The sequence below is a fragment of the Esox lucius genome, chromosome 20 (genome assembly GCF_011004845.1).
Source record: "Esox lucius isolate fEsoLuc1 chromosome 20, fEsoLuc1.pri, whole genome shotgun sequence".
In the NCBI taxonomy this organism is placed as follows: Eukaryota; Metazoa; Chordata; class Actinopteri; order Esociformes; family Esocidae; genus Esox; species Esox lucius.
This window is the reverse complement of record NC_047588.1, coordinates 14,960,310-14,985,563: the sequence shown is the minus strand read 5'-3', so window position 1 is coordinate 14,985,563 and position 25,254 is coordinate 14,960,310. Positions and strand designations below refer to the sequence as shown.

The 25,254-nt window shown below is 42.0% G+C and overlaps 1 protein-coding gene across 8 annotated transcripts; it reads left to right on the top strand.

Annotated features, from left to right (window-relative positions):
• The first annotated feature begins 645 nt into the window (after positions 1–645).
• bcan (brevican) lies at positions 646–25,167 on the top strand. 8 transcript variants are annotated; one of them, XM_010901581.4, is made up of 17 exons: positions 646–1,151; positions 1,548–1,672; positions 2,911–3,004; positions 3,595–3,686; positions 8,748–8,827; positions 9,201–9,587; positions 13,817–13,991; positions 14,219–14,346; positions 14,424–14,717; positions 14,847–15,629; positions 15,893–17,029; positions 19,168–19,275; positions 19,414–19,572; positions 23,508–23,590; positions 23,828–23,972; positions 24,064–24,246; positions 24,411–25,167. In XM_010901581.4, exons 4-17 carry the CDS (start codon positions 3,664–3,666, stop codon positions 24,539–24,541), a joined length of 3,816 nt encoding a protein of 1,271 aa, XP_010899883.2. In that variant the 5' UTR covers positions 646–1,151; positions 1,548–1,672; positions 2,911–3,004; positions 3,595–3,663; the 3' UTR covers positions 24,542–25,167. The 8 variants fall into 8 exon arrangements, with proteins under 8 accessions (XP_010899883.2, XP_019897107.2, XP_019897106.2 ...); XM_020041548.3 differs by lacking the exon at positions 1,548–1,672 and having other exon boundaries at positions 646–1,018; XM_020041547.3 differs by lacking the exon at positions 1,548–1,672.
• Positions 25,168–25,254: the final 87 nt, after the last annotated feature.

Sequence of the window (25,254 nt, the reverse complement as noted above, 5' to 3'; positions counted from 1 at the left end):
CACCTGTGTCAACTAGGTTCATGCAAGAAACATATTTCTTTTTTTATCTTACAAATATATCACAACATAAAACCAATGTCTCAGGTTTTCTAAAATGTCAAACAGAACAAAATGTCAATGAAATCATTTGTTATTCAGTAATATAAGAGAAATGTGACAGAGTAACCCTTGAGGATGACATGAATTTTACCTTGTAAAAGATCTCAATTCACTGACCACATTATTTCCTTTTGCAATTAAGCATACACTTCTGTAATAATTTGAGCCAAAAGAAAAATGGGAAAATGTCATGTTTTCTATTGGCTTGATTAAATATTTTCTTGGATCCGGGGCCTTGGTGGCAAAAAGGTTGAGAAGCTTCCTTACACAACTTAAATGTCAAACAACAGATCTCTTGCTAGATAGATGGTAAGTAAAATAATCTGCCGTTCTGTCCTTGAGCAAGACAGCAATCCTATAGCTCCTCTAAATGGTTCTGGATATAAGCCTCTAATTTTGTTCTGATAAAAGCACGTTTATACGTTTGAAAAAACGCATTTTCGCGATTGAGACAGTACTGCATCATTGGTAAGCACTTACGCATGACTGTTCTCGAGCTCCTTAAAATATCCCAAATAGCAACGTCTTGGGAAAAAAAACACTTTTAATTGTTTTTATTGTAGAGCTCTATCTGCGATGCTGTTTGTGGGACTCGATAATGGACATCCAGCATAGATTTTGTGTTGACTGAACTAGAATTTCAACTTCAGATATTACCTTTGTATTTTCCCGCATAGTAATTTCGTCTACCTCCATCCTTGTGGGGGGTTGATTATTTATTTAATAAACGTCGATATCTTTCTATAGCATCCTTGTCCCCCACCCCCTTTCTTCACCATCCCACAAATTCCTAGTCGGAGGGGAAAAGTAGGCTGTATTTTGTTCTGCGTAAATCTCTGCCCCTTCTCTTCCAATTCCTCTTTACCTTGCTTCCTTCGCTGGCGGACGGAGCTCAAGTCGACACCTTGTTCAATGAAACGTAAGCTACCTGACAACCATTTGATTAAGTTCTTGCAAATTTGGCTGAATAATAAAAATACAAGTTGCACCTGTCGAGTCCACTTCAAGGACAAAGATAAACAAAGGATACCTTTGAGCGACGCTTAAACGAGGTATGTGATGGATGTGTAGCCCATAGGTACACTTTTTAGCACGTGCTTGATACATACTAGGCTTGTCATTTTTCTGTCAGAATAAAATGTTGTGGGCCCACACTTTTCTAACTCTTTGCTCAGTAGCCTACATTTTGCTTAACTGAGATGGTTAATTACAATGTGTCATATTTTGAGCAAACTAAAGATAGAAAATGCATATCACATATTTGTAGCGATAAATACAAAATTATAATTATTTTGGTTTACTTTTACTTCTATTATGCAGGTGACACCAATATTTCATGGACGTTTATTTTTATGTTAAGTCATTTGTTTCCCTTCAACATAAATACCATTAACCTTATCTTGGTATTAGTCTAGTAAAAATTTAAATCCTTGTCATTCCCGATCTAGTCCACATCTATTTCCCATTAAGAGCCTCGTGTATAAGGACGTGGGCGTGTGTGCACGCTCATTTTGGCGAAGACAGGGAGTGGCAAGAAGTGGAATACCATCAACACAAATTTCAAGTATTAAATGTATGCTTATTTTAAAAAATGAAAAAAATAAAATAAATATATATATTAGATGCATCTGCCACAGTGCTGTAATGTTTTCACATTTCAAATGAATTTGTTATTGTGTACTTGCAAAGAAATACAAGTATGAGATATGGGGCATGGGATGTACAGCACATTGTCATTATACCAGTAGAAATAAACCTTGTATCGTAAGCAAAATTGACTATACATGGACATTCTGTAACCAGGGATTATGTTAATGTACGATGTGTGAAACCTACTCGTCAGGCTTAAGGTAGGTGTCCACTTTTGCGACACTCAAATGCTGTCACTTGAGCAAGGAGTGTCACGTGTTTTTGAAGCAGATGTTTCAGGTGTCTGCCTGTAATTTGCCAAAGGTGGTGGCAATACTCAATAAACTAATGGCAGCATGCTTTACATTGACAGTAAACCAGTGGCATTGTTGAACATATTGATTTATACATACACATCTTGTTGGAATGGAATGAAAAGCCATTCTATCAATAAGTATTTCAGTGGGCTAATACAGAGATTTTTTGTGAAACAGCAAGACACCTTTTAACTTTGTCAACAAACCATGCACTTTTACATGGAGAAGTAGAATTGTTTTCAAATCCTAGAATCAGATTATTTTGTATTTGCATCTGAAAGAGCCTTAACCCCCACTCCCCCCACCAAGCTCATTGTGGCCCCTGGATGTACTCATCACTATGGTCTCAGGATTAGACAACCACAATGCACTCCCTGATATATGACGAGAGGTGTGGTGAGCAGCTCAAGTGGGCTGTATGGAATAGTTATAGAGAGAGGCCAGGGGAGGGCTGTCCCCCCTCTCTCAAGGAAAGAAACTAATTATATATGTACAGTACTGTGCAAAAGTCTTAGGAACCTGAACGTCGAACTAAGGCTGTTTTTTGGGTAGTAAGCATTTTAAATAAAATAAGCATTAAGGCACGAGAGGGTGTGGCCAATATACTCATGCTAATACGTATTAGTTGCCCAAATCTGGTGTCGGGTAGGATCCTGTTTTGCCTTCATCTGAGAGGGGTTATTTAAATTTGTGGCTGGTCTGTCAGCTTCACTGAGTCTGGCCCTGACCTCTGGCCCCTGGTGTTTTTCGCCCAGAGACTTTCTGCATACTGGAAAGACTGTAGTGTGTGAAATTTCCAGGTTGTTAGCTTTTTCTGAGATCCAAAGTGACTTGTCATACGTTAATACCATTTCCGTGTTTTTAGTCCCAGCAGAAATCAAATCCTGCAACGTTGGTTTTGGCAGTATCAACTCAACCATCTGAGCCACACCATTATCCTGATCTCTTCCAGTAGGAAAGTATGGAATCAAGGTTATCCTTCTCAACTGATAAAAATCTATACTTTAATGACTGGAATGTACCGTGAGAAATAAATGCCATTTGTTATGTTTAATTAACCCTGCAAATTCATTTCTATTGCAAATGAGAGGTGTCTAAATAGGTCATTGCACCATCTTTGTGTTGTTGACTGAGGAAAGTAGACAGATTTGGTGTATTGTTGTGAGAGTTGCCAGTTTGCCATGACAGTCTCCTTTAAGCCCTTAAAGCGATCAGCTGCCCTGCATTTTTGCCTAATCCGCCTGTGGCACAGTCTACAATTATGTCAAGGCCCCCACCCTCCATCCATCTCCATGAGTCAGTCAATTTGGCTGGCATGGCTAACAGCTACTGCTAAAGCTGAATGGCTAATGTCCGTTCGTGCTAATGTCCCTCAGCTGGTCCTTCTCCTTTGTACGGCCCTGTTGGAGTGGGACTGCTGAATCACACTTAAACTTCCTCCCTGCCCTTCCAACTGAACACTCTCTGTCTTTCTTGCTGCACTCAGTGCACTCTACACTTATGGGCCACCATCTCTCTCTCCCATAACCCCTTTCTTTGTCTTTCTCAGCCACTAACACCCCACGTTTTGCTTCCTGTCAGTCTGTGCCTGTGAAGGAGGTATGGGTTGCCCCTAGAGATGGGCAGATGGAGTCATTTGAGGTAATGCCAGCCAGGATTGGAGGGTGGGCGTGTTTGTGGGGTGGAACAAGGCTTGGGAGTGGAGGAATGGATGAAGGCAGAGTGACCGTGTTGGTGCTTGCTGTCATTTCCATAAAAGAAAATGGGAAATTATTGGGTAATTTCCCAAAAAATTCTGCTCTTTGCATCCCTGAAAATTGAAATTGTGCACCAATGTTAAATATTAAATGTCGGTTATACTATTTAAAGTGCCCTTTAATATAGAGCACATTGATAATTCAATAAACAAAGACATGCTAAATTGCCATAAGTCTATGTACAGACTATTGAAAATTTCAAACCAAATTAATTCCAAAATGTCTTGAAGTGTTCAACTATCCATGTATTTCCCTACTTCCATACTTATTACTAGCGATTTAGTAAAGGTCAATCCTGTTAAATGAACTGAAATCTTGTTTTAATATGGACAAAATGTTTGACAAGTTTGGGAAAAGGAATGCAATGCATATCAATGTTTTCTGCTTCTATAGTTCATTATAGGACTGTGGAGGATTGAATGGAGGCTAATGAGGAATTCACCAAAAAAGACTTCATTTTCCTAGACGCCAGAGCACAGACAATTAGAGAGGGATTTCAGGGGATATCAGAATTCTGCTCACACTTGAGAGCTCCCAAAGTCTGACTCATGCCAGCTGGATTACTCCAAGGACACAGACAGTCACTCTCTAACACATTCTAGTTGACTGAAACTAAAAGACACTAAGCTCCTTCCTATCAACACATAGACCTGGGTTCAAATACTATTTCAAATACCTATGCATACGCTGTACATGCCAAAACCTTCCAAATTGGGTTTATAAATACATTTCAATATTCTACTACTTGCTCTTTATATACTTTATTTTTCAAGATATATCTATAAGTATTTAAATAACCTAGCTTTTAAAGAAGAGGTCATTTGCTAGAAAGTACAAGTATCTGCAGAGTTATAGAGATATTGTAGACAGAAAGAGAGAAATTGCAACATGTACCAGAGTGATTGCAAGTGAAAAGTGTGAATGTGAAGAGAAAAGGAACTGCCTAAGATCCACAGCGTCACCTTAATTGTGAAATATTTTGGAGGAGGTGTTATGGTTTGGGGATGTATGGCTGCTACTGGAACTGACTCACTTGTCTTCATTGATGATGTAACTGCTTACAGCAGCAGCGAAATAAATGCATACCTAAGAAAATGTAGGACTTCATCAAATGTGAACTACATGTACAGTGGGGAGAACAAGTATTTGATACACTGCTGATTTTGCAGGTTTTCTTACTTACAAAGCATGTAGAGGTCTGTAATAAAAATCCAGAAAATCACATTGTATGATTTTTAAATAATACATTTGCATTTTATAGCATGACATAAGTATTTGATCACCTACCAACCAGTAAGAATTCCGGCTCTCACAGACCTGTTAGTTTTTCTTTAAGAAGCCCTCCTGTTCTCCACTCATTACCTGTATTAACTGCACCTGTTTGAACTCATTACCTGTATAAAAGACACCTGTCCACACACTCAATCAAACAGACTCCAACCTCTCCACAATGGCCAAAACCAGAGAGCTGTGCAAGGACATCAGGGATAAAATTGTAGACGTGCACAAGGCTGGGATGGGCTACAGGACAATAGGCAAGCAGCTTGGTGAGAAGGCAACAACTGTTGGTGCAATTATTAGAAAATGGAAGAAGTTCAAGAAGATGGTCAATCTCCCTCGGTCTGGGGCTCCATGCAAGGTCTCACCTCGTGGGGCATCAATGATCTTGAGGAAGGTGATGGATCAGCCGAGAACTACAAGGCAGGACCTGATCAATGACCTGAAGAGAGCTGGGACCACAGTCTCGAAGAAAACCATTAGTAACACACTACGCCATCATGGATTAAAGTCATGCAGCGCACGCAAGGTGCATACGCAAGTGCATGTCCAGGCCTGTCTGAAGTTTGCCAATGACCATCTGGATGATCCAGGGGATGAATGGGAGAAGGTCATGTGGTCTGATGAGACAAAAATAGAGCTTTTTGGTCTAAACTCCACTCGCTGTGTATGGAGGAAGAAGGATGAATACAACCCCAAGAACACCATCCCAACCGTGAAGCATGGAGGTGGAAACATCATTCTTTGGGGATGCTTTTCTTTAAAGGGGACAGGACGACTGTAAGAGCATTGAAGATGGGTCGTGGCTGGGTCTTCCAGCATGACAACGACCCGAAACGCACAGCCAGGGCAACTAAGGAGTGGCTTTATAAGAAGCATCTCAAGGCCCTGGAGTGGCCTAGCCAGTCTCCAGACCTGAACCCAATAGAAAGTCTTTGGAGGGAGCTGAAAGTCCGTATTGCCCAGCGACAGCCCCGAAACCTGAAGGATCTGTAGAAGGTCTGTATGGAGGAGTAGGCCAAAATCCCTGCTGCAGTGTGTGTAAACCTGGTCAAGAACTACAGGAAACGTATGATCTCTGTAATTGCAAACAAAGCTTTCTGTACCAAATATTAAGTTCTGCTTTTCTAATGTATCAAATATTTATATCATGCAATAAAATGCATGATGTGCATTTAAAAATCATACAATGTGATTTTCTGGATTTTTGTTTTAGATTCTGTAACTGTTGAAGAGTACCTATGATAAAAAGTACAGACTTCTACATGCTTTGTAAGTGAGAAAACCTGCAAAATCGGCAGTGTATCAAATACTTGTTCTCCCCACTGTAGGTGAACTAGTAATTTAACTTAAATTTGTGGTAGCTTGGTGGTAGTTGAACCATACTTAAATATTGCTAATGTTTTGAGTAGTTATCAGATTTTTGGCCATGTAGTGGTGTTGTGAACTTAAGGTACTAAACAAATTTATGCATAAAAAGAAAAGGGAATTACATTTTAAGTTCTGTGTTAGTGAGATGGGGTTTGGGATTTCATTGTAAAAGGAATATTCCCGCTCTCTATTGATTCACACACTATCTACACACGCCATATATTGCCTTGTTTTTTAGGTGCAATAGACCAAACAAAATATTAAGCTTTTGTAGCAGGTCATGTGTGTGCTGGTAAAGCTTTGGTGAACTTGTTTTTGTTTTCATCAGACCTAACACATTTTTATAAAGAAATTAAATGGCAATATTAAAATGGCCTCATTTTTGACTGGTGAAATGTTTTACCAGTAAAATCACAAGGCAAATAATGATGTGTTTTGGTAGAATAGCCTGCTTAATGTGCACATTTAAACAGTTTGTGTTTAATTAAACACAAAATCTGTCAACACTGGCTCCATTGGAATCTGTTTTTGTAGTTGTTAAAAATGTGTGACGTAATTTGGACTTATATTCCCCTAAAATGCTTTGATGCTGTGAACTAGTTTTTCAAAGGAAAATTTTGGTTAGTAAACTATATTTTCTTAAGGGTAGCATTTATTGTAGCTTAACTACTTCCAGTGTAAAGTAATTGGTAGCTTGTTAAACTATATTTTCATAGTAGCTTCCCCAACCCTGAGAACACCTAATACAGTGCTGATGTGTGAGCCATAGTTTTTACCTCTTAAGAGTTTGATGTGATTGGCAAAATATGTCCATTTGCAACTGTTTATTAATTTACCCTGATGTTGATGAATGGCTCTATGCATACATTCATATACAGTCATGGCCAAAGGTATTGGCAGCCTTGCACTTTAAATAATGCAACATTTCTCCTAGAAAACTGTTGAAAGTCATCTCTTCACGTATGCTTATACTGTATGCATTTCTGTGGTATTGGATTTAAACAAAACCAAACAATTTTTATTATTTACTAAATCTTAGCTTATTTCACAAACAAATTCTAAAATGGATTGGACAATATTATTGGCACCCTCTAGCAGTTTAATTTGTACCCATCTGTGGTGAGTTAGGTAGGTTCTTGCAATATGAAAATCTCATGAAAGTCCTATGAAAGTTCTATTAACCTATTTAAGAACAGAAAATTACTCTCCTGTTTTGTCCACTGTGTGTACCACAACGAAAAGAAATTCTCTGAGGTCAGACCCAAGATTGTAGCCAAGAATGGACTCTTATGTGCCAATTTCCACCATACATGTTGTTCAAAGCCCAAGCCACTATAGCCAACCCCCTTGATGTGACCACAAGAGAACATTTGATAGAGAATTGTGGCAAAAGATTGTTTAAATGGTGGAGAGGGCACCTCAATTGACAGCCACACAGATTCCAGATGTCCTTCAGAAACAAGATACACTTTCAAGTCTCACCATCCGTCACCAACTGAATGAAAGGGGGTGGGATTGTAGGAGACACAGGAGGATGCCACTGCTAGGAGACAAGAAACCTCAGCTGCAATTTGCCAAAACAAACCTGATCATGCCACAGTTCTTCTAGGACAATCTCCTGTGGAAAGATGAGACCAAATTAGAGCTTTTAGGTAAAGCACACCATGTGTTTACAGAAAACAAAAATTAAACCTTTAAAGAAAAGAACACCTTCCGCACAGTCAAACACGGAGGAGGTTCTGTGATGTCTTGGGGTTGCTTTACTCCCTCTGGCACTGGGCGCCTTAAACATGTGCGTGACATGTGGCCAGCAATGATTACAGATCTAAATCCTATTGAAATCCTGTTGAGAGATCTGAAAACATCAGTTGGAAGTCTCCCTTCAAGAGTTTGGCAAAATTGCTAGTGAAGAGGTGCAGATGGAGACCATTTCAACTTAATTTCAGAGACAGTGTGAGCTATTTAAAATTATGTTAGCCCACGACTGTACATCCAGTTCACATCAAAAAAGGAGGGCTGCTGTGTTTACATCCTTTAAATCCACAACATTTCCACACCTCCACATTTGGGTTTACAACCAGAGGGACTGCACTGCTGCTTGACCCTGTGTTGGTCTCAGCTGTGTGTGAGAGACTGCAGCGGGAGCCACTAAGAGAGATATTGAGGGAGTCCACATGATTCCTTTGCCTCTTTCAATGTCTTTAGTATGCTTTTTCATTTGTCCATTTAACATTTCAATATATTGCCACTGTCTGTGGGTGTCTCTACCCATCCTCTCTTTTCTGTCTTACTGCAGATCAGAGATGCTGCTGTCTATGTTACTGTGTGCCATCTATCCACTGGTGCTGCCTTCGTCCTCTCCCAGCCAAGCCTCAGGTGCAGGAAGTCCACTCTCAGTGTCTATAATGACACTTATTTCATTATCTCTGGACATTGACATCTAAGGGCAGTGGGGCACTTTTGTCTTTGTTTTTGCTTCACACACTCTAAATCGTTAAAAAGAATATGAGTGTAACAGCATGGTTAGCCGGTATGTCCAGGGGCTCAGTGCACGCGCCTGTATGTAGTTACAGCACTTCTACCAAGACCATTAACTGCACCCTCAGAAGCCCTGTTGCCCACCCCACACACAATAAACACACAACAAACACGCAACAAACACACAACAAACACATACCAATTGTGTTCACAATGATTTGTTTTATTGTACGACGTTAGAAATGTAATCCTTTGGATCTGCACTCTCTAGATGACTCCAAACTTCTACAGGTGACCATCCCTGCGAAACCACACATGTCAGCAATCTTGGGGGGCTCTCTCACCCTGCCATGCCTGGTGTCTCTGTCCCACCCTCCCCCGAACACCAACGGACGGCACGCAGTGCTAACCCTTCCCCGGGTCAAGTGGAGTGTGCTGTCCCAGGGGCACGAAGCTGAGATCCTGGTGGCTCGAGGGGACAGGGTGAAAGTCAGTGAAACCTACAAGGACCGAGCCTCCCTGCTCCATTATGCCTCCTCCCCAGCTGACCTCACCCTGAGGCTGGAGGGCTTGCAGTACAATGACTCTGGCTTCTACCGCTGCGAGGTTCAGCAGGGCCTGGAGGATGCTGCCGATGTGGTTCCGGTCAAGGTCAAAGGTGAGGCCAAACTTATGGCATTTAAAACTCAGAAGTACACATACCAGGGTGTGCGTCTCAGGCAGTGAGTTATTCAGAATGGATTTAGTCACAGGTTGACTTTAAGGGAAATACTGTAGAATGTCCTACAAACGAGAGCAATGACACTGCCTGTACATTAGCAATACAATTCTTCATTAGGTAACCGAGTTCATTGCAAAAGTATTAAAATCTCTGACCAATTAAAAATTTTTACTGAATTACAAATGGTGCAATGACATGTTATTCTGTTAGATATTTTATTTTGAAACACTGACACTCAAAATCTATTATTGTTAGGTGACAATGCTTTTATGTTGGCAAATAAAATGTGGAAATATGTTGGTTGTCTAATGAATATTCCACCCCTGTGTTGCGGAAGCTCCCAGTTTACACTGACAGAAGAAATTGCCCTTATCAGGACATTTACCGTACTATTAGCATCCAGCCATGATCCATTAACGTTGCTGTCACATTTTCTGGATAAAAACTAGTCTGTTTAAGGATCATTGGTCTGGCTGTGAAACGGAAGGAAAATTACGACTAAAGTGCATTCAACAGAAATTAGAGATACAAATGCATAAATAAGGAAAAGGGTACAAAACATATCCAAGTTATATCCAAATTCCCGTGTGCACAGGAGCTTTATCACACCACCCAGGCACCTCCAAAAAAGCTCACAGAAGAAGCTGACTTGATCGAGAAGCCACTGAAAGGCTAAAATCACTTTTAAAGAGTTACTGAGGTCAGTTGAAGGGAGTGGAAGAATGGTCCACTTTTCAACCATATCAAGAGCATGAAACTGGCCTGTATTGGAAAGTGGTAAGAAAGAAGCAGTAAATCAAACATCTAAAAGCATTAAAAGGACCCAGCATTAAAATCAAACATCTAAAAGCATTCAAAAGACCCAGCAGCTATGGAGGAAAAGTTTTTGTGTTCAGATGCGACCAAGAGCTTAAAACACTATGTGTGGTGCAAACCTAACACTGCCCCTACCCCAACATACTCTCTCTACAGTTTAGTATGGTGGTGGCAGCATCATGCTGTGATGATGCTTCTTATCAGCAGGGATCTTTGGAGGAAATTCTCCTTTCAGCAGGACACAATACAAAGTCAATGTCCTGATATCATTACCCTTGAAAATCCGTGACATTGTTATTGCGGTACTTAAGCATAAACTTGAATGACCTAAGGTCTGCAAATAATATTTGTATAAACTACATATTTCAGTATAGATTTTCCTATAAATATTTCCATGTTCAGAGACTAACCTTGTTGTATCTAATGGAAACCAATCCTTTGTCCTGTAATTAATTATTTCTCTTGTCTTACATGGAGGCCCATCCAACCGTTTTTAAAAATACAATGATGAGTCCCAAATCTATCCCCAGGTATAAATTGAAGGGCACAGTAGCAGACAGCATTTAATTGTTTAAATGTAGAAGCTGTGGCTTGCATATAGATTGTATCGCCTTAGTCTGAGGCAGACATAAATGCGGTATGGACCATTTCTTTTTTAATATAAAAAGAATGACAGGCTCTATTACCATAAAGGGATCCAATCTTGATTTTCATTTTCTTTTACTAGATCAGTAACGTGTGTTTTAAATTTATTAAAGGGAATTTGTATGTGTTCTATCCAGGGTGGTACTTTTTGAAGATTAATCAAATCTCTCAAGTGACTGAGACTTTCATGTATTTTTTTTTAGCATCAACACTAATTTATGATCTAAAAGGGACTTCTGTAATGCTTCTAAGTCAGATTGTAAGTTGACAAAGGCTTGGTTCATAGATGGTGCAGTGGAATACAGTATTTTATCATCAACACAAAAATCTATGTTACAATGTTTCACAGTATCACCAATGTAATTTATAAACAGCATGAACAACAGAGGACCTTACATTTAACCCCTGGGGTAAAACTTCACTTACTTAAATAAAGTCAGATTTGACCCCTTCGGTCACAATAGGCTGTGTTATTACTAAGAAGACTTGAAACCACAAGTAAGCATGCAATTATATCAGTTTGCTAATTAAAAGGGAATGATCAACTGTGTCGAAGGCCATAGACAGGTCAATAAACAGGGCAACACAAATAATCTTTCACACAAAATATCACTTACAACCAGTGTTGTTACAGTCATAGTGCTGTATCCTGGTCTAAAACGTGTTTGATACATTTTGAAAATACAACAATTATCATTCTGAAAATATGGTAACTTTGTATTCATCAGATATTCTAGAATCTTTGCTAGACAGGATATTTTTAAGATTGAGCGGTAATCGTTTGATGGGATGTCCGCTCATATGAAGTGGGTGAACATGAACAGCTTTCAGTAGTTTTGGAATAACTCCAGCGTTTTATAAATACGAGCCACTAAGCCAGCAGTAAATGGTGCTGTACATGCAAGTAAACCTGGCTCCAAATGATCTGCCCCAGTGGACCACCTTGTATCTACATCTATCAAGGCTTTGAGGACTTAATCTACTATAAACTGGTGAAAACAGAAACATTGGGCATGTTTTTGAGAGAGATCCTGTGCCATTTCAACATCTGCACCTGTTTTCTCCTACCGGGGGCTGGAACAGATGTTCTTTGAAATAGCTGAAATAGTGTTGATTTAATGCATCAGTATTAAGATCTCTATGAGTAATGGAAACAATGGTTCTATTAATATGTTGTGGAAAATAACTATGTTTTGGCAAAGAGCAGTTTTCCAAATGTTTCTGGATTACCGTTACAATCAGATGTATTTACATAGATTTCTGATTACATTTTTGGAGTTGATTTATTTTATTATTATTAACTTTTTATTAAATACCAAACAGAACAAAATGTCAGTGTACTATTTGCAATTAATTAATATTAGAGAATTGGTGAGTGGTTTGAATAGTTTTGCAAGACACATTGTACATTCTTCTGACATCTTACTGCGCAACCAAAATAGATTATGCACTAATAGAATTCTATTTCCAAAAAAATTGTGACTCTGTGTAAAATGCAAATTAAAACAGAATGCAATGATGTGCAAACATTTATCTCTATATTTAATTGAAAATAGTACAAAGGCAACATATCAAATTTTGGGACAGGGCATATTTACCAGTGTGTTGCATCACCTCTTTTAACAATACTGCGTAAGCGTTTGGGAACTGAGGAGACCAACTGCAGTAGTTTTGAAAGTGAAATGTTTTCCCATTCTTGCTTGATAAAGGATTTTGACAGTTCGGGGTCTCCTTATTCAGGGTCATGTTTTTTTGTTTATTTTTACTACATGCCATGCTGTTGTAATACAGACTGAAAGTGGTTTGGCATTGACTTACTGAAATAAGCAAGGCCTTCCCTGAAAAAGATGTTGTCTGGGTGGCAGCATATTTTGCTCAAAAACCTATTGTTCAGCATTAATGATGCCTTCACATATGTGCAGGTCACCCATGCCATGTGCACTAATGCACCCCCATACCATCATGGATGCTGGCTTTTGAACTGTGCACTGATAAAAAGACAGATGGTCCCTCTCCTCTTTAATCCAGAGGATGAAGCATCCATGATTCCCAAAAATAATTTCACATTTTTATTCATCTGACAATAGGACTGTTTTCCACTTCGCCTCAATCCATCTTAAATGAGCTTGGGCCAAGCGAATATTGGTTTTCAGCCTTGTCCTTTTGCATACAGAGATTTCTCTTTTAATGATAATAATAAGTATTTTTCAAATTTTTACGCTGAGAAACGTTATTCTTAAATTGATTTTATTCACTCGTGAAGTCTTTCACAGAGTGGTGAACCCATCCTCACTTCTGACACACCCATCCTCTCTGGAATTATCTTTTAAATAAAACCAATCATGTTACTGACCTGTTGCCAATTGACCTAATTAGTTGTGTGATATTCCACAAGGTTTATTTTTTTTGCATTACACAACTTTTCTCAGTCTTTTTGCCTCTATTTTTTAAATGTGTTACTGAATTCAAAATTCTAAGCTGGAATATATTTTTTCAAGAAAGAAATAACATTTCTCAGTTTCAACATTTGATATGTTGTCTATGTACTATTTTCTATTTAATATAGGATTTAAATTATTTGCACATCATTGTATTCTGTTTTTATCTACATTCTACGCAGCGTCCCAACTTTATAAATCAGAAAAAGTTCATGCTTGTGAATTTAGCTTTAGTTCCATAAAAAGCCCTGACTGAACTTTCAACAGGAGTGGTGTTCCACTATCGAGACGCTTCAAGTCGCTATGCCTTTACGTTTGAGCGGGCCCGAGAAGCCTGTGAGGAAATAGGGGCTCAAATCGCCACCCCAGAGCAACTCATGGCAGCCTACCACAGCGGATACGAGCAATGTGATGCAGGCTGGCTCTCAGACCACTCGGTAAGGTAAGGACCAGGCACAAAGACAACATTTTCTCTACCAACACTGATCAACAACATAACATAACTTTAAAAAAAATTCTGGATAGAAGCATTGGTGAAATGACTTAAGTATACATGTAAAATATCTAAAGACCACAGAATTGTGTCATCCACTTTAATAGACTTCCTTTATATCTATAAAAGTTGTATAACACTATAACACTCCATAGTATTAATACTCTTCTCCACAGGTATCCCATCCAGATGCCACGAGAGGGATGTTTTGGAGACATGGACGGGAATCCTGGAGTGAGAAACTATGGGCTGCTAGAGCCTGATGAGCTGTATGATGTATACTGTTATGTGGAGAACATAGAGGGTAAGAAAATTGAACATAGAGGGTACTTCCTTGGTTTTACTAAGTGCAGGTTATCACACAACCTGACTTCTCTACAGGGGAAGTTTTCCATGGCTCTGACCCCCAACGTTTCACCCTATGGGAAGCTAAGGCCTACTGTCTGGCTCAAGGAGCGGAACTTGCGACTACAGGTCAGCTTTATGCGGCCTGGAATGACGGACTGAATGCCTGCAGCCCCGGGTGGTTGGCGGATGGGAGTGTACGCTACCCCATCGTCACACCAAGGGAGCGTTGCGGCGGAGGCGAGCCTGGGGTCAGGACTGTGTATCGCCATTTGAACCAGACAGGTTTTCCTGAAGCACACACTCGCCACGACACTTACTGCTACAGAGGTAAGTGCATTCGAAGTCATAAATATAAATTCTATTTTGGGGTTCATTAGTGGCATTCTTTCAACAGTTCCTACTGGAGTCTAGGTTCTTCTCAGGCATAGTTTTAGTAATTGTCCTTACATCTGACAGGCTACAGCAACACTCATACTGAATCTCCCCAGGACTACCTGGCAACAGAGCCAGAGGACATCGGCCAGGACATTGTGATTCCATCTGAGCCTCTGGAGGAGTCCAGCTTGGCTCAGGTGACAGAACAGGTCTCCCTGAATGCCATCCCAGATCCAGATGAGCAGTACACATCAGAGCACATAGAGAAGCTGGGATTTGTTGCTGGGGAGCTGTTCCCAAATCAGCCTGAGGAGGTGCTGGGACCAGTTGAGGGCCAGGATCCCACTGTTGTCTATCATGAAGAGCTACCCTTTCCGGTTGAATCCCAAGAGCCAGTCACCCCCACATTCATCCCTCATGACCTTGAGCCCTCAGAGGGAACCTGGCAGCCGGTGGTCAGCAATTCAAAATCCAATCGACCTGCTCTCGTGGAGGCAACGACTGACTCCAAATACCCAGTCACATCCTCTGTCCAGCTGAATGAAAGCCCAACAGTGTACAAATTTCCTCCTGAGAAAACTGATGAATCTGGCGAGGGCCAGTCTGGGCAAGTCACAGACGCGGACCCAGTCAACCCAAGCCCCTCTTCTGACGAGTCCATCAGGCCTGAGGAAGCCATTGCTGGGGGTATCGAGGAGACGTCGGTTTTTTCCACAGAGCGGTTCACTGACCAGTCCACCACCCAGGCTCCATACTGGTACAGCACAGCTGAATACCGCCTGACTAACTCCGTGGACCACACTGCCAGCATCCTTCAGTCTGAGGAGCATATCCCATCACTGGAGTCATTGTTCATCCAGACAGGTGAGACAGGCTCTGTTACAGAGTCAGGAGACCTGGTCACTCTAAGCCCAGTCGGGATGGACCCTTATCAGCTGATCCCAACCACTAAACATGTTGAGACCATTGACAAGATGTATTGTGCTTAAGGGGTAATGTGCACAAGATTTCAGTTCAGTAAACTTAAAAATTAAATCCAAGCATGCATGATTATATTTTTAAAGAAAGTGTGGGCAGGCTGACCTAACTATAGGTTTGAATAATGTTTGTGATCTGTTTCCTGGCAGCTTATGATCCCACTCAGCAACAGTCAGGGATCTATGAGGAAATACCTGACATCACCCTCTTGACATCTTCCATACCAATAGCCAACCCCACCCCAACACAGCGGTCCGTGGAAATGGAGGCCAGCTCCCCGGGAGACCTCATAACCTACATCCCAGAATCCAGTTTTCCATCTGGGTTTAATCCCCTGGAGGAAAAGCTTGAGAAGGTTGAGCAAGAAGGTTTGGGTGAAATCCCAGAAGTTGTCTCCACTGCTACCCCAGAGACAACTTCTGGAGAGAAAGGGAGTGGAGATGAACAGAGTGGCCAAGACAGAGTGGAGTCAGGCTCTGGCATAGACTCAAGTTCAGGCTTAGACATTGTCTCAGGCTCCGGCTCAGGTTCTGCATTTGGTTCAAGCTCAGGCCAGGAAGTTTCAAGCTCAGGGTCAGCCTCGGGCTTAGGGTCAGACTGGGGGTCAGGGTCAGACTGGGGCTCAGGGTCAGATTGGGGCTCAGGGTCAGATTCGGGCTCAGGATTAGATGCAAGCTCAGGGTCAGACGCAAATTCAGGGTCTGACTCTGGCTCAGGTTCAGATTTGGGCTCAGGGTCAGACTCTGGCTCAGACTTGGGTTCAGGTTCAGACTCAGGGTTAGGCTCAGACTCAGGCTCTGCATTAGGCATAGATTTAGGTGAGGAGCCTTTTAAATCTGCTGAAGGATCAGGGGTGTCTCCTACACAAAGCTCAGCCATCCTTGAACCAGAATTCCCATACTTGAATGAAACTTCCTCATCTATCAATGGCGCAACCATCAACGGTACAGAAGAAAGTGAACCGGAATCGAGCACAGAAGTGCCTTCTACGGAAATGGGGATCAAGCTGCTCCCTGACACGTCCCAGACCCCGCTGGCAACGCCCACTGTGCCCCAGGAGTCTCGTGCAGATGAAGATCTGTTGTACGGTGGGTTGACCTTAGACACTGAGGACTCTATCAGTCCCCACACTGAAGAGCCTGAGAAGACCCCCAGCCCGACCCCCACCATAGAGGTCAATGATGACCACACCACGACAACAGTGCCCTTATATCCAGACGCCGTTGATGAGGAGGAACTGACTGCCGCTCCTAGTATTTCCAGCGTGACATCTAGAAATATTTCAGGTAGGACTCAATGCAACTTGAACCGATGACAACAGTGTGGAAGGCATGATAATGCCAAACATATATACATTTTGAACTATATAACCCTAATCCTAAGGAAGGTGTTCCTCACTCAAAACTTTCCTTTTCAACTTTTTTGGAAAGGAAAGTAAAAGGTGCAGTAGTCTCTTAATTTTTTCCGGAGCTATATATGAGGCAGTCAGTGGTCATAGCCCACCATTACACAGCCCATTATCCTCCAATAAGAAAGATTTATCCTACAAAGTACCCTTGTAAGATAAGTTCCGACCTACGGTCCATGGGCCTATTCATAGAACCTATGACAGTCACATGGACATCTCCTATCAGGAGGTATGGACGGGATGTTTGAGTAGGGTGTGTGGGGCCAGTAACGGGCATCACATCCTATCTATTGTCCTATGTTCAGAGTTAGTCAGCACTTATGTGTTGTGTTAAGTTCCTCATTCCCATATTCTATCAACAGCACTCCATTTTATTTGAATGAAACCCAAATGTTGAAAAGAAAATTGCTTGCCAACGGGGAACTACATTACAAAGTAAGTGGTTCAAATCCTGAATGCTGATTGGTTGAAAGCTGTGGTATAATTAAGCAACAAGGGACAAGGTTTTGTGGTATATGTCCAGTTTACCACTGCTAAGAGCTGTTCTTAGGCAGGTGGTATGTATTTGGCAATATACCACAAACCTCTGAGATGCCTTAGTGGAATTATAAACTGGTTACCAACGCAATTAGAGCTTTAAAAAGTGCTATGTCATGCTCGTTGTATATACATGGATATCTTCCATCCATCCATCATCTTCTGCTTATCCGGGGCCGGGTCGCGGGGGCAGCAGTCTAAGCAGGGATGCCCAGACTTCCTTAATTCTACGTGGCATTGATTCAACAAGGTGCTGAAAGCATTCTTTAGAAATGTTGGGCCATATTGATAGGATAGCATCTTGCAGTTGATGGAGATTTGTGGGATGCACATCCAGGGCACGAAGCTCCCGTTCCACCACATCCCAAAGATGCTCTATTGGGTTGAGATCTGGTGACTGTACATTTCAGTACAGTGAACTCATTGTCATGTTCAAGAAACCAATTTGAAATGATTCAAGCTTTGTGACATGGTGCATTATCCTGCTGGAAGTAGCCATCAGAGGATGGGTACATGGGGGTCATAAAGGGATGGACATGGTCAGAAACAATGCTCAGGTAGGCTGTGGCATTTAAATGATGCCCAATTGGCACTAAGGGGCCTAAAGTGTGCCAAGAAAACATCCCCCACACCATTACACCACCACCACCAGCCTGCACAGTGGTAACAAGGCATGATGGATCCATGTTCTCAATCTGTTTACGCCAAATTCTGACTCTACCATCTGAATGTCTCAACAGAAATCGAGACTCATCAGACCAGGCAGCATTCTTCCAGTCTTCAACTGTCCAATTTTGGTGAGATCGTGCAAATTGTAGCCTCTTTTTCCTATTTGTAGTGGAGATGAGTGGGACCCGGTGGGGTCTTCTGCTGTTGTAGCCCATCCGCCTCAAGGTTGTGTGTGTTGTGGCTTCACAAATGCTTTGCTGCATACCTCGGTTGTAACGAGTGGTTATTTCAGTCAAAGTTGCTCTTCTATCAGCTTGAATCAGTCGGCCCATTCTCCTCTGACCTCTAGCATCAACAAGGCATTTTTGCCCACAGGACTGCCGCATACTGGATGTTTTTCCCTTTTCACACCATTCTTTGTAAACCCTAGAAATGGTTGTGCGTGAAAATCCCAGTAACTGAGCAGATTGTGAAATACTCAGACCGGCCCGTCTGGCACCAACAACCATGCCACGCTCAAAATTGCTTAAATCACCTTTCCCATTCTGACATTCAGTTTGGAGTTCAGAAGATTGTCTTGACCAGGACCACACCCCTAAATGCATTGAAGCAACTGCCATGTGATTGGTTGATAAGATAATTGCATTAATGAGAAATTGAACAGGTGTTCCTAATAATCCTTTAGGTGAGTATATTACCAATTCTCCAAGGCTATGCAATCTTTTGAGCACAACTGTATTTGAGCTATTGTATTATTGTTATAAGTGCATTGGCTTTATTGCTTGGTTGCCCCTGTCTTTTGTGTTTCAGATGCCTGCCTAAAGAATCCTTGTTCCAATGGGGGAACTTGTGTCGACAGTGGGTCTTCCACCAAGTGCCTTTGTCTGCCTACTTATCGAGGAGACGTGTGCCAGACAGGTACAATAATTCCTACCCTGGTTAGGAACATACAGTATTAACAAGACACAATACCACGTTTAGTTATTTACTAAAAAGAATGTCAAACATATTTTTGTCTACTGTGTGTGCTTCTCAACTCACTTTGTTCCTATTCAGATCTGGAGGCGTGTGAGCTGGGCTGGGAAAAGTTCATGGGTTTCTGTTACCGACACTTCAGCCAGCGTCAGGGCTGGGAGGTGGCAGAGCAGCAGTGTCGTGTTTATGGTGCCCATCTAGTCTCAGTCATGACCCCCGAGGAACAGGACTACATCAATGGTACAGCAGACCTCAAAACATAGAGTTACAGCTGTAATAACCACTGCCTGACAGGGGTACAACATGAGGAATGAGGTACAAAACACTATGGGGTTTGTTATCGCATCCACGCATGGACACACTATGAAGTCAGGCCTTTCAAGCCCAATGATGTCTTCTCGGTGGTACAATCAAAATTCGGGCATCAGTCTCTAATTCAGAACCACTTTTTAACACACCTAGATGGCACCGGGCCAGCAGGGAGTCATACCTTGTATCTGTTAATACAGTCCTAACCTAACAATGCCTTTCACTCGGTCAATCAGCATGGCACATTATAAGGACATACAGTCACATCCCTAGCTTGCCCAGTGGGCACTGAAACAAATGGCCCATGGATGCCTACCCAAGGGATACTGTCTTGCATAAAACACATACATTAGTCAACCACACTTTCCTCTCCACACCACGAAAGAAGAGCGATAGGGGGCCTAGACATTAAGGAGAAAAATACCCATTGAGGCGTCCTGTGACAGTAGTTTGGGATTCCTCTTTGGGGCCACTGCCGAGCTGCACGATAAGCATCACCCGACATTGAACTGCTCGCATCCTAACAGCCGATGAGGAATGACAGCTATGGTAGGAGCCATCAACCTCAATGGATGGATACGTATGCTAAAATGCACAATCGTACCCAGATGAATCTGCACATATAAACAGACGTGGTTCCACACTTCCTGTTGAAAACCCAGGAACGGAACACATTGAGACTAAGTCACGTTGAACTGGAATTTATAATCCCTTGTTACTGTTCTCATCTTCCTGGGTGAAAATGTGTGCCATTGGTCACAACAGGCAAAAATACCCACCACGAGGGCAGTTTTGAATTGGTTTTTTAACAGTTTCTAATGTATTTTGTCATATCTACTGCTCTTGACAAACAAGTGACTGACAGTGGAGAAGGGGCTTTATTTATTGGGCTCGCATATTTGCATAACCCTTTTAAAACCTGTCACTGTGGGAGCTTGGGTGGAAAGTGAATGCTTGGACTGTGCGGGGCAAACTGGCTTGGCCAAGCCACTGGAGGGTGCTGTTGCCTTGAGTGTGCAGGAGAGGAATGGACATATGTCCAAGGAACCTTGGCTGCTGTTTCTTTGCTCTCAAACTGAGCCTACAGCGATTTAATCGCTTAGCGCATTTAGGGACATCTAGGAATCTTTGCCTGTCTCGCTTCTGTACTGGAATGCAAGCCGTGATTATATCACCTGGAAGGGGGCACTTCCGATGGGCTGGAGCCCTCTTCGGCCTTAGAGGATGTGATTGAATAATGTGTACAGGTGTGGATGCAGTGAGACAACATACCCTACAATGTGTTTTACTGAATATCTACAAACATTAGAAACATTTATAAATGTATTTGTTTAAACAACTTTGAACTTCTTTCATGTCTTTCATGTGGAACCCCCCCGTCTCAGTTCCAAGGTGTTACGCTGCTATATGATTGTGCTGGGGGATATGAGGGATGTACTACTAACTTTTCTCAGTCTCCTCCAGTTTAAAATTTTAGGAGATGAGGTCCTGGTCCACACCTGCGGATTACCTGGTTTGGGGGGCCCATTGCTGTCCCTGTCCTTCAATCAATCAATCAATCAAATTTATTTATAAAGCCATTTTTACAACAGCAGTTGTCACAAAGTGCTTTACAGAGACCCCTGGCCTTAAACCCCAAGGAGCAAACAACAGTAGTGTTAAATTTCAGTGGCTAGGAAAAACTCCCTAAGGTCGAATTTTAGGAAGAAACCTAGAGAGGACCCAGGCTCAGAGGGGTGACCAGTCCTCTTCTGGCTGTGCCGGGTGAGATATTAAGAGTCCAATTGGAATAAATACATTTCTCTGGGCTAAATCCAGAGTCTATTTGATTTTAGACTAGGTCAGAAGTATGACCAGGTGGACAAGGACAGGGACAGCAACGGGCCCCCCAAACCAGGTAATCTGCAGGTGTGGACCAGGACCTCATCTCCTTCTAAAATGTAAAACTGGAGGAAACTGAGAAAAGTTAGTAGTACATCCCTCATATCCCCCAGCACAATAATATAGCAGCGTAACACCTTGGAACTGAGACGGGGGGGGTCCGGTGACACTGTGGCCCTACCCGGGGGAGGCCCCGGACAGGACCCAACAGGCAGGAAATCAATCCAACCACATTGCCAGGCATCAACCAAAGGGACACCCACCAACCGCAACCCCCCTGAATGAGGGCCGAGTATTGCTAGCGGCGTACAGCCCAATTGCACAAGTGCGCAACAGAGAGTCAACAACAAGCCAGTGACTCTTCCCCCGAAAGGCATTGGAGGGAGGGCATCCCAGTGGCGACGAGAGCCCACCTGGCAAGACAGCAAGGGTGGACAGTATCAAGCCTACTGGTCACCTTCACGCCCCCGAGCCAGGCTACACCTAATTATAAACCGTGCTGTAGAGATGAGTTTTTAGTAGACACTTGAAAGTTTGCACTGAGTTTGCATTTCTAACCTTAATTGGCAAATCATTCCACAGGAGTGGAGCTCTATGAGAAAAGGCCCTGCCGCCAACTGTTTGTTTAGAAATTCTAGGTACAATTAAAAGGCCTGCATCTTGCAATCTAAGGTTACGTGTAGGTATGTATGGCTGGATCATTTCAGCCAGGTGAGTAGGAGCAAGTCCATGTATTGATTTATAGGTTAAGAGTAAAACCTTAAAATCAGCCCTAACCCTAACAGGCAGCCAATGTAAGGATGCCAGGACAGGAGTAATGTGTTCAAATTTTTTAGTTCTAGTTAGGATTCTAGCAGCCGTGTACAGGACTAATTGAAGTTTATTTATTAATTTGTCTGGATAACCAGAGAGAAGAGAATTGCAGTAATCTAATCTAGAAGTAACGAAAGCATGGATTAATTTTTCTGCATCAGTTTTTGATAGAAAGTTTCTAATTTTTGCGATGTTTCGAAGATGAAAATAAGCAACTCTTGAGACTGTCCTTGTCCACCAGGTCATACTTCTGACCTAGTCTAAAATCAAATAGACTCTGGATTTAGCCCAGAGAAATGTATTTATTATTCCAATTGGACTCTTAATATCTCACCCGGCACAGCCAGAAGAGGACTGGTCACCCCTCTGAGCCTGGGTCCTCTCTAGGTTTCTTCCTAAAATTCGACCTTAGGGAGTTTTTCCTAGCCACTGAAATTCAACATTACTGTTGTTTGCTCCTTGGGGTTTAAGGCCGGGTGTCTCTGTAAAGCACTTTGTGACAACTGCTGTTGTAAAAAAGGGCTTTATAAATACATTTGATTGATTGATTGAACCTGCCATTCACCGTTAAACACCGTAGGGCCAGTGTTAGTACTTTGTCTGGAAAGATGGAGATTATCTAATATTCATAGGCTTAGTGCTTTTCAAGCTTTATTTTCCCATTTCCCCATTTGGATCTCAAGATTTGTTTCTCAATCCTGCGATGATTTGCCAGACTATTTAAGTCAGAAAGATGTAAGATTTGAAATGCATCAAGGAAGATCACGCAGTACTGTAATGTTGTATGATCTTCTGTGTAACAAAATACAATGTAATCGATTTTTTTCCCTGGTGTAATTTACTGCCCAGGCCTGTACACTCACTTCTAATGGAATCCAAAGTAGGCAGAACACAAACACATTTCTGAGGACCAATTGAAAGTTAGAGCCAGATTTGCAGAAAGCATGCAGAAAAAGTGAATTCAACAGAATTTTGTGGCTATATGGAGGTTACTCACCTGATCCTGGTTCTATTTAACGAGTAATGTTTTTCATATGCTCTCACAAATTAATTTGAAATACTTTGCCTTAGGTTTTTCCAGTGGTTAGTAGTTTTACACCATTGTAGGTAAGCTAACGTTTGCATGCATAAAATACGGTGAGCTTTCTCTATCTCTCTCCCTGTCTCTTTAGATCAGTACAGAGATTACCAGTGGACAGGTCTGAATGACAGAACCATAGAAGGGGACTTCCGCTGGTCCGACGGAAATCCTCTGGTGAGTCTCACGTGGTCTGTCTTCCCTTCCAATATAATTTCAGTTTAGTTCGTTCATAAACATAATCGTATGCATAAGTAAACTGGGATTGAACAGATCATCCTCATTTATGTTTAATAATATCTAAAGCCAAAATGACCTGATATGTAACCCTCCCATTCTGCTGCTCTGCTGAACCTGACCTAACCATAGTAAAACTCCCCCTGTTTCGGCATCCTCTGCATCTTTCTCTGCCAGCTCTATGAGAACTGGTACCGGGGCCAGCCTGACAGTTACTTCCTTTCTGGAGAGGACTGTGTGGTGATGGTGTGGCATGATGGAGGCCGCTGGAGTGATGTGCCCTGCAACTACCACCTCTCCTACACCTGCAAGAAGGGCCCTTGTGAGTACGCAACCACCAGCACCACCGCGGTGTAGCGTACCAGTAGTCCATGGTTTTAATATTTCCATGTCCACCTGCATTCTCTCTTTAGCTTCTTGTGGCCAGCCCCCTGTCGTCGCCAATGCCAATGTGTTTGGTAAGATTCACCTGCGCTATGAGACCAACTCCAAGGTGCGCTACTACTGTGAAGATGGATTCCTTCAGACGCATAATCCCGTCATTAAGTGCCTACCCAACGGCCAATGGGAGGAAGCTTTGATCACCTGTCACCCGGGTGAGGACAGGCATTTATTCTATTGACTGGCACAAATAAACAAAAGTCGGATAAAATGATCGTTTATTGAATGTACGATGTGTCTCTGATGTTGTGTTTGTATTATACTGTTTAGTTATTTTGTCCTGGTACTGAAGTGATGAATGAACCTGCTGTATTTCCAGCCCTGAATGTCTCGGCAGAGGAAGAGCAGCAGCTCATGAAGCCCAGCTATAAGGACGAGGAGGTTGAGGTGGTGGACACAGCCACAGAGAAAGCCACTCCAGGATTTTGGGATATTAAGTGGAACTTCTAAGCTCATCGAACAGAATATGACCCTTCCTTCTGCCCTGTTGCATTGTATCTTGGGTTCTACTGAAAGACTGTCCTACTTTGTCCTCTGAACAAGGTGGAGCCTTTTTTCATTTTCTCGTTGATGATGAGTCACTACATTCCGGTCGCCAGCTCTTTCCTGAATTATGTTCATTTAGAACGTCAATAGACTTGACGCTACTCAGACTTACAATTAGAGTACACCCAAACATAAGGCCACAGTTTGAGGAATACAACACAATTTGCGCAGTATGATTTGTCTTTGTAATGAGCTTTAAAATGGTCCTATCAATCATCGGGGTGGTTGATTGACGAGTGTAGTACAATATACTCTACTATGACAATGTTGTGTTGCTTTATTTGACTGTCAGAGGAACCGACATCAGCGTACTGCTGCTAAGAGTAAAGCTTCTTGTACAGACGGTCTGCCTGCCCCACACTGAACCAGTGGTCCTCTGCTCTACAACACATGAGCTGCCTCCTTGACAACAATCTGACTGTTCTACAAAGCTCAAACAGTCCATTTGGATAGCCCTATTGGTGACTTTTCAAGCTAGCTGTGGAAGAGGATTTCTGTATGTTCTTAATTCCGTTACATTAGGAATATACTGCACCATTTGTAATTATTGGGACATTGAAACATTTTGTCTTACCTTTTTTCCTGTAGTCTTAAAGTTTAACTTTGAAATCAAACAA

Coding starts and splice junctions, on each gene's coding strand:
- bcan (XM_020041548.3), top strand. CDS start 3,664: ATGGGCAGATGGAGTCATTTGAG. Junction 19,573..23,507: donor GGAACAGGACTACATCAATG/GTACAGCAGACC, acceptor CTGTCTCTTTAG/ATCAGTACAGAGATTACCAG. Junction 23,973..24,063: donor CACCTGCAAGAAGGGCCCTT/GTGAGTACGCAA, acceptor TTCTCTCTTTAG/CTTCTTGTGGCCAGCCCCCT.